The 13,091-nt window shown below is 42.0% G+C and overlaps 1 protein-coding gene across 5 annotated transcripts in view; it reads right to left on the minus strand.

Annotated features, from left to right (window-relative positions):
• EPB41L4B (erythrocyte membrane protein band 4.1 like 4B) overlaps positions 1 to 13,091 on the minus strand; it is a 161,531-nt gene that overhangs the window by 63,241 nt on the left and 85,199 nt on the right. Inside the window, exon 16 of one of the 5 annotated variants that reach the window (XM_032240306.1) lies at positions 10,134 to 11,791. The exons of the other annotated variants lie outside the window; for them this stretch is intronic. Coding sequence (XP_032096197.1) covers positions 11,644 to 11,791 — 148 coding nt within the window. The 3' untranslated portion in view covers positions 10,134 to 11,643. Of the gene's footprint in view, positions 1 to 10,133; positions 11,792 to 13,091 lie in introns of those variants that run through there. 5 annotated transcript variants of the gene reach the window in all.

Here is a 13,091-nt window from a genome sequence, read left to right on the forward strand (position 1 = left end):
TTCCAGACAATCAACTTTCAAAGTAATTCTGGTTTTAGCACAGTTGATGTATGAATCCATTCTAGATGGGGAGCTCTCACTCTGATGATGATTAGCCACCTGGAGCCAAAGGTGGCATCTTCTTCGACATACCAGCACAGTGTAGAAGCATAGCAGATCTTTATTCAATTAACTAGTTTTAGTGCATTAAATTTTAATTCTCCTTGAGTAATTTATCAAATATCTATTCATGAAAGTTTTACTTTGGTCATCAATTCCCTACTTATTTCTAACTACATCATGTAGTCTCTGCAAAACTGTAGAGTAACATACTCTATATCCTAAGGAATGACAAGAACCTTTGGGGTTCAGTAGTTCGTGGGTCTCAGTCTTATGTGAGGTAGGACAGGATATGTGCTTCCATCTTTGAGTACGGAATTTTCTTTGGCAAACCACTATCAAATGATTTCAATAAATAGCGGTAAGCAGGTCCTGGCATTTTTCTGCCAGAAAGGCTGTTTTGTCGTGATGCTATTCTTGCTAGGTTTTACACAGGCACACATGCCACTCAGGTGCCAAGAAGCTGTGGGGAAGGGGCTCTATGATTTTGTGGTGAGACTTATGATGTTACCAATTTCAGATAAATTTCAGAATCTGTGTCCAGAGAATTACTATTTCATGAATTGGTTTTTGCGCAGAGGCTCATGATTAAGTTTATTCAATATTTTTCCTGTCTTAAGAAAAAAAATACAAATATAGTTATTTTTTTTACTATATTTGAAGTGACTTATTAGAAGTTGTAAGTCACTTCTAATAATCCGAACTTTCAAATATAGTTGTTTTTTAAAACTATATTTGAAGTCACTTATTACTGTTGTGAGTCACTTCTAATAAGCCAAAGTTTCCCTTCTGGTTTGGTTTTTTTTTTTTTTTTTTTTTTTGAGATGAAGTATTATTCTGTCACCCAGGCTGGAGTACAGTGGTGCCATCTGGGCTCACTGCAACCTCTGCCTCCCAAGTTCAAGCGATTCTCCTGCCTCAGACTTCTGAGTAGCTAGGATTACAGGTGCATGCCACCATGCCTGGTTAATTTTTGTATTTTTAGTAGAGACGGAGTTTTACTATGCTGGCCAGACTGGTCTTGAACTCCTGGTCTCAAATGATCCGCCCAGCTCGGCCTCCCAACGTGCTGGGATTACAGGCATGAGTCACTGTGCCCAGTCACTTCTGGGTTTCTTAAAGATTTTTTTTTTTTTTTGCCTCTCATTTCTGTGTTTCTGTGCCTTTACATTTTTTTTTTTTTTTAGGTGGGAAACAGCATTAACAGACTTGCCCCTAACCACATCTTTAAACGCATTCTCGAACGGAACTATACAAGAACTCCTGAAGGGACAGTAAGACAAAAACATCATTAGCATGAGAGCTCAGCTGTGAGTTTAAAATAATGTCCACATAGCAGATTCTTTGTTATCCGTGCACTCTGACAGAGCTACGTAGACTCAGGCATGAGCTGGGAGTGTTATTTTTCCACTCCCCAGACACCATCCGACTCACTGAATGAATGAAATTAAAACATTATTCATCCTGGAATGTAGTTCAGGTTAGATGAATAAGATGCATAATCTGTTAAGAGTAGGTTTTAGACATTCTAATTGCATAAGACACCAGTGTGAGCCAGAGTTGGAGCTGAACACTGGGTACGTGTTTCTAGGGTGACAGAGATGAGGATTAATTTATTTTGGTATTCATTAGCGCTTAAAAATCTCCTCAAGTGATCCTCTCTGTTCCCCAATTCTTGCAGGATTTTCAGAAGCTTCTATTATGAACATCCTTAGTTAGCCTCTGACACCGTAACATTAGGATGAATTTTAAGGGCTTGATGGTTTAATTGCTTTTAATACAGACAGTGTCCATTATTCAGCCAGGGAATCAAGCTGGTTGAGCATTAGCACGGCAACACCTCTTGCCTTTGAAGTCTCAGTGTAGAACGTGGATGTTTAAACCATTCACCATTCAGTAGGTGATGATTAGGTCGGTTTCTGCGGGTTTCTTATAGCATGAGCCTGCAGGGATGTTCCTCTAATTATTCTCACCTTTTATAGTGGATGGCTTAGACTATAGCAGTTTTAATATTTTAAATTCTGCAGCCTTTCCTCCAATAAAACTACAGGTGACTCTTGGGATGTGGCTGTAATTTTAGATCCAATATATTGGAACTTTAATTGTAACAAGAAGTACATCTATCCTTCCTTGGTCAAATGCACGAGGGAAATTCACCATGTCTGGGTGGACATCTAAGAAGGCTGAGTGGAAATTTCTCAATACCCTCCCAAACAGGAAAGGAAACACAGATATTAGAAATCAATTCCTTTATCTTGGCTATCTTTATGTTGCCTACATTTCCTTTTTCAGCTCTGCAGGGCAGTATCATGGTGACTGTTATCTGAACTACTGGAAACCTACTTTATTTATTTTTTTTGAGATGGAGTCTCGCTCTGTCACCCAGGCTGGAGGGCACTGGCACAATCTCAGCTCACCATAGCCTCTGCCTCCCAGGTTCAAGTCATTCTCCTGTCTCAGCCTCCTGAGTAGCTGGGATTCCAAGCATGTGCCATCACGTCCAGCTAATTTTTTGTATTTTTAGCAGAGACGGGGTTTTGCCATGTTAGCCAGGCTGGTCTTGAATTCCTGACCTCAGGTGATTTACCCACCTCGGCCTCCCAAAATGCTGAGATTACAGGCGTGAGTCACCATGCTTGGCCTGGAAACCTACTTTCAAAAAAATGTCTGGTAAACATCAACTCTTCCCTGCCTTCCCTTTCTTCACTATTATAAATGCTAAGATGACATGGTTAATTGTACTTCATTAGCCTGATCTTTATTAAAGAGCATGACTCAAGAATAGGGGTTTCAGCCAGATGTGGTGGCTCACACCTGTAATCCCAGCACTTTGGGAGGCCGAGGCGGGTGTATCACCTGAGGTCGGTTTGAGATCAGCGTGGCCTACATGGTGAAACCCAGACTCTACTAAAAATACAAAAGTTAGCCGGCATGGTGGCAGACACCTGTATCCTAGCTACTTGGGAGGCTGAGACAGGAGAATTACTTGAACCTGGGAAGCGGAGGCTGCAGTGAGCCGAGATTGCACCACTGCACTCCAGCCTGGGCAACAAAGAGTGAAACTCCATCACAAAACAAAACAAAACAAAAAACAAACAAAAAGAATGGGGTATCAGACGGTTCACAGAAAATAAAAAACTGCATTTAGAAGGTTGAAAAGGTGCACAGCCTTGCTCATAGAGAAATGCAATTAAAACAGAAATTTTGCATTTTACTCAACAGACTAAGTTTTAAAAAAAAGCTAGCAAAGGCTGTGATTTACTTCCTGTGAGGTCACAGAGGCATTGCCCTAATTGCTGGGGGGTGTCTGTGGGCTGGGGGGAGTATAAACAGGTGGAATATATTTGGAGAGAAAATATTAGGCAATATCTAACTTAAATATGCATAAACCTTTAGACCTGGATGCTGCTTCTAGGGAATTCATGCTACAGATAGATTTGCTCAAGTGCACAAACAGAAGGTAGAAGAATGGCAGCACCACTGTAACTTGAGGGAGTTGGTGCAGCTTAAGTGTCCATCAATATTGATTGGTTAAATAAATATATGCTCGTTTATACATGGAGTAGCTCTAGATTGACAAGGAGAAATGCTAACAACGTTTCCTTCCAAGGAAAACTGTGGAATAAGAAGGTGACAAGGAAAAGTAACTTTCAGCTACCTGTGCTTGAATTTTTACTACTGTTTGTATTACCTATCTTGAAAAAGGCAACAGGCCGGGTGCAGTGGCTTTCACCCGTAATCCCAATACTGTAAGAGGCCAAGGCAGGAGGATCACTTGAGCCCAGGAGTTGAGACCAGCCTGGGCAACATGGCAAGACCCCAGCTCTACACAAAATTTTAAAAAGTTTGGACAAGCATGGTAGTGCGTGCCTGTAGTCCCAGCTACTCAGGAGGCTGAGGTGGGAGGATTGTTTGAGCCCCAGAAGTCAAGGCTGCAGTAAGCCATGATCGTACTACTGCACTCCAGCCTGGGTGACAGAGTGACCTCGTTTCAAAAAAAAAAAAAAGAAAAAGAAAAACAACAAAAAAATGGCAACAAAGCACAGTGGTCCCCTTTTATTACTAACTTTCCACATAGTCTCCTAATAGTTAAAGTCTTCCTCCACTTTCTCTAAGATGAAATCAGACGCTCTGTTTCAGTTCTCCAAGCCTCTGAGTCCCAATCGTACCAGGAGAATGGACTTTCAGCCGTCTCACTAATTCCTTACTCTATGCCAATTCTGCCACGTGCAGATGGGAAAGCATTGTCCACATTCTGCCTGGCCAGTTACTTCCTAGTATTCTCAGAAATATCATTTCTATTTCTTTTTTATTTCCTGAAAAGATCTCCATGGTGTTTCTACTCTGAGTTTGTTAGTTTCAAAAAGACGTGATTTATATATATATGTTAATGCTCTTCCATCTGATCTTTCCTTTGGAACCAAACACTCATTTCCCTTGCTAAACTTAGAACATACATCTCAAGCCATCAATCTATTAGATATTCCATTTCTTGAGCTAGATTTTTTATTTTTATTTTTTATTTTTTATTTTTTTTTTGTGATGGAGTCTCACATTGTTACCCAGACTGGAGGCAATGGCTTGATCTTAGCTTACTGCAACCTCTGCCTCCTGGGTTCATGCGATTGTTCTGCCTCAGCCTCCTGAGTAGTTGGGTCTACAGGCACATGCCACCACACTTGGCTAATTTTTGTATTTTTAGTGGAGACAGCATTTCACCATGTTGGCCAGGCTGGTCACAAACTCCTGACCTTGAATGATCCACCCCCCCGCCTCTGGCCTCCCAAAGTGCTGGGATTACAGGCATGAGCCTTGAGCAAGATTTTGAATCTCCTTGGCCTGTTTCTGTCCACATGGACAGCTAAGACCTTACATCTCAAAAAAAACAAAACAAAACAAAAACAAAAACACTAAAAATTCTTGCCAGCTAGCATCACTGTGCAAAACATCTTCTGTATATATTGTCATTTATTAATAATTCTATCAGTGAGATATTGGTAAATTCCATTCGGGGATGAGGAAAATGAGGTGTCCAGAAGAAAATGGCCAAAGGTGCCACAGCTAGTAAGCGACAAAGCTGGGATTCAAACTGCAAGATTCCAAAGCTTCCACACTTCACCTAATTAGAGAACTGCGGGGCTCAACTTGACAACAAAAGCAAGGGACAACTTAACAAACCAGGCCCCACCATCGCGGACCTGTCTTTAATCCTTTTCTCGCCTGGCTGGCAATGTCTTACCATTTTACTTCTGCGAACTTCTGTTTCCCAATCATGGGCTCCAATCCTAGCCCAGGTGCTTAGACTGGTGTATACACACGCCCTGTCCTTCTCCAATGGCTGGAATTCACTAGTCCCTTGCTTCCGAAGTGGGGAGCGAAGGCAGAACACAGACTTGGTTTGATAGATTCCAGGGGGCTGGTTAATGATGAAATTAAAGCCATATAAAGAACCACCAGAGGCTGGGCACGGTGGCTTGCACCTGTAATCCCAGCACTTTGGGAGGCCGAGGTGGGCAGATCATGAGGTCACAATATCGGGACCATCCTGGACAACATGGTGAAACCCCATCTCTACTAAAAATGCAAATTAGCCCGGTATGGTGGCGCACGCCTGTAATCCTAGCTACTTGAGAGGCTAAGGTGGAAAAATAGCTTGAACCAGGGAGGTGGAGGTTGCAGTGAGCCAAGATCACAGCATTGCACTCCTGCCTGGCAACAGAGCAAGACTCCATCTCAAAAAAAAAAAAAAAAAAAAAAAACCTGGGTGTGGTGGCAGGCTCCTATAATCCCAGCTACTTGGGAGGCTGAGGCAAGGAAAATCTCTTGAACCTGGGAGGGGGGTGTTGCAGTAAGCTGAGATTGCACCACTACACTCCAGTCTGGAAGACAGTGCGAGACTCCATTTCGAAAAAAAAAGAACCACTAGAATGCTTACATTCTTCTGCTTCACCTTGGGCCTAAGGAAGTGCAAAACTTTGCTGAGCAGACAGATCTAGTTACTTATTATGATGCATGCATTCATTGACTTAACATGCATGTTAAAAAAAATTGGTTAAAATTGAGGCATTAAAATCAGGATGAACGCAAGTAAATAAGCAGCTTTGCTTTCCCAAAGTGAAACGCAAACCTAGGTTGCCCACCTGAGCCTCTCCTGGGCTGTTAAAATGCAGGATCTTGGGTCTTATCACTGACCATTTAGAATGCAGTAATCCACATTTTTAGTTAAGTTGTACAAGCCATGCTTTGGCTCCCTAATTTTGAGAGAAGTGGGCCTATTTGCAGAACTATTGAGGATTTCTTTTTGCTAAGGCTTAGATGAATGTTCATGTTACATGTTTTGTCTTTTTGATACCCCCAGGGTTTCTTAAAATGTACCATTTCTCATGTGCAAGGGACCATTAACTAACTTGCTTTTTCTCTCTGCCCACTTATGCTTCGCCTCTGCATCTGTCCACTGCCTTCTGTAGTGAGACAGTGGAAGCAAATCATCCTAGACCAACATAGAGTATTTACCTGGTACGTCTGGAAGACTTGGTCTGCCAGGGAATTGACTTAGAACTCTAAGTTTGAGAAATATTGATCCAAAGGGATCAATATGGCTGTTCAGGGAGTTATTTGATGAGCTCAGATTTTAAAGGACTAGTTAAAAGTTGTAAAGTCAAGAGCAACAAAAAGGCTCTGTCATTATTTATGTTCAGAGTGGGACCCAGGAGGCTGGAATCACTGACCTGGAAGGATGGCCCACTATTAACAGGCAAGAAGGACTGAGGAATCCCCACACTGTCCTTATTCCTCTTTCTTTGTGGTTAAGAAGCAACTTCAGCAGAAATGCTAGATCAATAAATGAAGTAGGAAAGAGGGTTTGTTTTCTGAGATGAGTTTCGCTGTCACCAGGCTGGAGTGCAGTGGCGCAACCTTGGCTCACTGAAACCTCTGCCTCCTGGGTTCAAGTGATTCTCCTGCCTCAGCCTACCAAGTAGCTGGGACTACAGGTGTGCACCACCAAGCCCATCTAATTTTTATATTTTTAGTAGCAACGGGGTTTCTCCATGTTGGTTAGATCTCCAGCATGGTCTTGATCTCTTGATCTTGTGATCTGCCTGCCTCGGCCTCCCAAAGTGCTGGGATTACAGGGGTGAGCCACAGCACCCGGCCATGGCAAGAGGGTTTTAAAGGTAATTAATTACTTGGCATAAAGACTTAGGGCATCAATTACATAAATCCAATGACAACTGTCAACACACTGTTGGATGTTTTGGGGGACCACAGAAGCATGAATAGATGATAAACTAATAAATACCCGAGTCTCAAAATGTAAAAAGTTAATTCTATTAGTTATGGAATAGTGAGTGTGGTTTTACTGCCAAGTAATATTCCAGAAGAAATTGTTCATTTGTGAGCTCTTTGGAAGGAAGCAATAGAGTGGATTGTCTCAAATAAGCAGTGGTTCACTAAGAATGCCCAACCTCTGCTTCTTTGAAAATAGGACCACTGCTGAAGGATGCCTGTGTGGACAGGAATTCTAGACTGGGGGAGGGGTGGTAAGGTGTGGAGAGGGTTACTAGACCACTGGAGGGGTGTGTTTGGGGAGAAGGCAGTAAATGGCATTATTAGATCACAGGTTATGGAGATGAACAAGGTTACCATCCCTGGTACGTCGGGGGTGGGTATGGACAGTTATGCGCTCACTGGTGGTGGTGATGGTGGAGAGAACATGGTTACTAGGCCACAGTGGTGGGGGCTGTATGGATAGTGAGCTGCCTACCAGTGGTGGTGGTCATGCAGATGGACAGGGGTTACTAGATGGCTGGAGGGAGTGGACAGCTCTCTGGTTAGCAACTAGATTTCAGTGGCATGAACTGCTCAACATCATCTAACAGTCTCATGGAAATGTGGATCCCCAGAGTCGCAAATGCTGGGATGATGGGTGAGAGGCAAGAGAGCACTGCGGTTGAGAACACAGGCTCTGGAATACAGGCTGCTTGGCTAAACTCTAAGCCTGAGCTTCCCTGTCTATGAAAAAGAGGATATTACGCATCTCACAGGGCAGTCAGGAAGTGAAGTGACACATGTGGACTGCAAAGCACAGCATTAGAAGACTAGCCTCTATACATTAGCGCAGATCGGTGTCAACCTCCCGGGGTTTCCCATGTCATGTGGTTGGACTTTCTTCTGCCCTGTACAACATGATACCAGTGCCTCAAATGAGAACACAGTTGACACACTGAGTAATATTCAGATGATGAAACTGAATCTAGAAGTAACGTGGTGGTCAATGTCCTACTCAAAGTATGATGCCCCCATACTGGATAAGGTTGTTCAGGTATCTTCACACCAGCCCAGATATGATGTATTATTGCCTGTTACCTGGCTAGACATCTCCTTTCAGATGAATGTGGAATAATCCACTTGCTGAGCAGACATTCATTGAGCATCTGCTATCTGTCAGGTGCTGGGGAACAAAGGCAAGTAAGACACAAGCTCAGATTTATGCAGTGTACAGGCTCCAGGATGAGATAAATGAAAGATCTCATTTTAATACAAAGCTGTAAGCACAATGTTGCTATAGATGGGTGTAGAAAGGGAGGAAGTTATTACTGGAACACAGAAATTAACCCGAATTGCAGAGGTGGGGCCATCGGAGAGTCCCTGGGAGTAGATGTCTGGGCAGAGGCAGACATTGAGCAGGAGTTAGGGGAAGGGATGGGAGTGACAGAATTCTAGGCAGAAGGAACAGTATTTGCAAAGGCACAGATGTGAGTAACAGCAGGGTGTGGTGCATGCCAGGAACCACAAGCAATTTGGCATTGAAGGATTTTCAACAGTAGGGTGAGAAGTGGGGGGAATATGGTAGAGCAAGATGATGGAGACACGGAGTGGGAATTCCATAGAGAGGCCCTTGGACTTCATCCTCAGGGTGATGGCAAGCACTGCAATGGCACAGGCCCATGAAGGTGTTTTAGAAAGATCACTGTAGCGACTGGGAGGAGTGTGAGCTTGTCAAGAGCAACTGGAGTCAGGGACAGCGGAAAGGGCACCTCTGAGCCAGAGAAAAGATGCTCCTATGGGATTCATGTCAGTAAGAGACAGGAAGGCCTAAGTATGAATACCAAGACAGAGCTGAACAGACCTAGGCACTGTTTTGATATGGGTGGCAATAGGCAGAAGAGTTGCAGATGCTGTATATATTCTTACTGAGGGTAAAGAAGAGAATTCAGGCAGAAGAAAAGTTTTGTCGAGGATAAAAGATGATCGATTTGATTTTTGATAGGTAGAGTTTGAGGTGTATACAGAATACCCAAGTTGAAATGTCAGTCCAAAAGCTCACAGGACTGTCTAGGTTAGAGAGAATGGTTTCAGAGTCAACAGCACTAGCAATTATGACAGAATGAGAAGATTTGGGTAGACTGGTGAAAAGAGCAGTGAGCAGATGAAAGACCTTTAGAAAACACCAACATGTAACAATGACAGAAAAGGAGGCTGTGAGGACTGAACTGATCAACTGCAGTAGAGAAAGATCCACTAAGTTAAGGAATGAAAGTGTATACTTCCTTTAATAATCAGGATGTCCTAAGTATGCAAACTGGTTAGGCTTCTTGGTTGCAGACAACTGAAACCACTCAAGTTACCTTAAGCAGAGAGGTATTTATTAGAGGGCATTAGACGGCATACACAATTTCCAGGAGCCCACAGATAAGGGTTTGGATGTCTTCCTGCCAGACAGGACAAACACCCACTTTTGCAGGACTATTATTGGGAAAATCCCACTGCCACCACTTCTCTCTGCTCAGCACCTGTGACAGATAGGACAACCTTCACCAGAGTAGCCCAAGAAGAAGAAAGGCATCAGCTGTTGTGCCTACAAGAGCCACCAAGAGCAGCCTCATTCTAGGATGATCTTGCTCCACCCCCCAAACTGAATGCTCACCCTCAGACTTACAAAAGCCAGCTGCTCTGTTACTGCGGTCATTCACAAAGGAGCCTTCTGCACAGCAACAAGAATCAATAAAAAAAAAATAAAGATGGAGTCAAAAAAAAAGCAAGAATAATCTTTATTCCTTGGAAACACATTTGTAAAAATGCTACCAATAAGATGAAAAAGATTCAGAACACATTTATTTGTATGCAGCACACACACTGAGAATCAGAACATCTGCTAAAGTGGAATACACCTGTAAACAAATGCCTTAGGGAAGGAAAGCTTATAAGTGGTCAACTCCGCTGTGCAAGGTAGGCAGCTGATACCTTCTTTCTGAATAGATTTTTGCGGTAGCCAAAAAGATCAGATTTTAGTAATAAAATATCTCAAAGGGTGTCAAACATTTTTAAAAGGTCTTAAAATGGGTAAAATTACATGTATAAAAATGGCACAAGAATCAATTCATTTCACAGAAATACTAATAAAATATTTCAGGTCTATTTATTAAGAGAAAAAAAATGTTTGACTCAGGGCTTGAAATGGGGGAAATAAATATTTTGGTACAAGATTTAACCTAAAAGACAACATATTGATTTCTGGTTCTACAAACAGACTGGGGCAACACCCATCGCATCCTACTCTACAGAATGCTTTGGCACAACTTCAAGAAAACCTTATGTGCTTCCATTTGAGCCATAAATGATCTCGATTGCACATTGCTTTTTAAGAGTGAAGTCTAGGGTAAAAATCAATCCCCCAATTCTGACAGCGTGTATTCACAATTATGTCTTCTGAAATCATGCAAGTTAGCAGCACCAATCATTAAGACATTAAAAATTATTCTCATACTTGAGCAGCAAATTCTATCAAAACAAATGCTATGCAATTTAAGATTAGTACAATTGCTTAAATTCAAAGTAGCTCAACTGCTTTAAGATATAAAATTCAAAGTCTCCCTGTATTTATATAACATCTAATAAGTTATATACTTTATTTAGCTTCTGAAAGGAGTAACTCTCTGTCAAGGAAGTGGGTATTGCAGTTTTCCTTGTGATAAAATTAGTTGGAATGTATGTCCTCACCTAAAAAAAAATTTTAAATGTTAACAAATTGCAGAATTGTAGAGTCGGAGAGGACCTTGAGATCACTTAGTCCAACCCTCTCTTTTCAGATGGGGAGAATGAGGTCAGTGAAGAGGCAATAACTCATCCAGGCCACATTATGGCAGAAGCTGGACCCTAGCAATCTCTTAACACAGCAATGTATGCTGAGCTATCTTCCCAAGCTCTTCTGGTTTTATTTGGTCCCATTAATTAAATAACAAAGAATATGAGGCACACAGTAATATGATAAACATAGACTTTGACTCCAATTTTAAAATCAGAACATCAAAATGATTCCTGAGAATTTAACTACCTTCATTTTAATGAGAATGCAGTCAACAGTAAATTATGACAAGCTACCGTGGTTTTATCTTCAAATGTTTACACGGACACTGAAAACACCTTTCAGGACTACTCCTTAAAGACCCTCATAAAAACACATTCATCCGTGTGAGGCCAAGACATGTTTCATGGAATGCAGTGAAACTATGAAGGTGAATGGAAGAGAGATGCTTCAGCCTCTCAAAGTGCAGTCATGAGTTTATCTCGATACATCACACTCTGCATCCCTCCTAAGTTCTTCTGGTTCTGGTCGTGGACATAATCAAAATGGCTGTCATCTCCACTGGCCGACGCTTTCCAATGCGACCTGTCATCCTGAAAGGATGGCCTGTTTCGTTTGCAGAGCGAACGGTTAGTGGGAGAATGGAAGAAAATGCAGAAATGTAAGTGAAACAACACAAGCACAAAGGAAATGGGGCAGGGGGAACCGTGAGCCACGTGAACGGGGATGGCTATGAATGGAAATGAATGGATTTCCTATGTGAGTATTATAAAAGTTCAGATGCAGCTCATCTATGAACTTCCCAGCAGAGCAAGGCTCTGTCTAGGGTCAAGTCATCATTTCTCAAAGGGTGTCTCATGGTCAAGTCCGTCTGGAGAAAGTTAAGTGAAGGTGGAAAATGTTCCTTTACTACAGGACCACTTGGAGGTTTTATCACGCCAGTGTGCACCATGAATGCCTCAGGCAGCACTTGCCAAAAGTGTTGGACTAACAAACTCTGTTTTCATGGGGTATCTTTGCAGAGCTTGAAAATACACAACATGCTGGCCCCACCCCACAGATTCTGATCCAGTAGATCTGGGGGGGTGCTGAGCATTTGCATTAACAAACTTGCAGATGACACTCAAGTGCCAACAGCAGACACACCCCAGAGAGGCACTGTTTACAGCTTTCCTCAGAAGGCCTGCTGCTAAACCGCACCTCAGAAGGAAACTAACATGATAAAACAGTTAATGATAAGCATACACTTTTGTAAAAACAATGTTAATTAAAATCGCATTTCTATAACTCTCTTCTGTTTTTTTATGTTGGAAGAATAAAGTACCTTTGAAACACAGCAAGATTTAGAATTATTACTCCATGAACCTACCTTGCTTTTAAAAGTCATATGGCTACCAAGTATTTACAAACAATCACACTCTTGGGTTACAAAATTCCCCAGTAAACTTTTTTTTTTTTTTTGCCTTGCTCTAAGTGGGTTTATTTCCATCATTTGTTCTCCATACTTTCTCAGAGAAAGGCTAGCAACCTCACCTTTATGCAAACTGAACTTGCCAATCGTGTTTCTGAAATAGCTTCACAAATAAACACCAATTAAGACTGATCTAAAATTCAAATCTTAAAAGGAACATTTGCTGTCACAAAGCTAGCCTAAAAAAAAAAAAAAACCTCTCAAGCCTAACTATAAACACGGTCCAGCAGATGCCAGTTGGCTTAGAAAGGACTATGGTAGGTCAGGGCCAAGGTTGGTAAATGACAGCTCTCGGCCCAATCCCGCTGATCTTGTTAATCAGTTTCATTGAAGCATAGCCATAGCTTCTCATTTATGGATTGTCCAGGGCTGTTTTCAAAGTACAATGGCAGAGTTAAGGAGTTGTGACAGCAACCACAAAGCAGAAAATACTGG

The sequence above is a fragment of the Sapajus apella genome, unplaced genomic scaffold (assembly GCF_009761245.1).
Source record: "Sapajus apella isolate SASKATOON/1434 unplaced genomic scaffold, GSC_monkey_1.0 scaffold46, whole genome shotgun sequence".
NCBI lineage: Eukaryota > Metazoa > Chordata > Mammalia > Primates > Cebidae > Sapajus > Sapajus apella.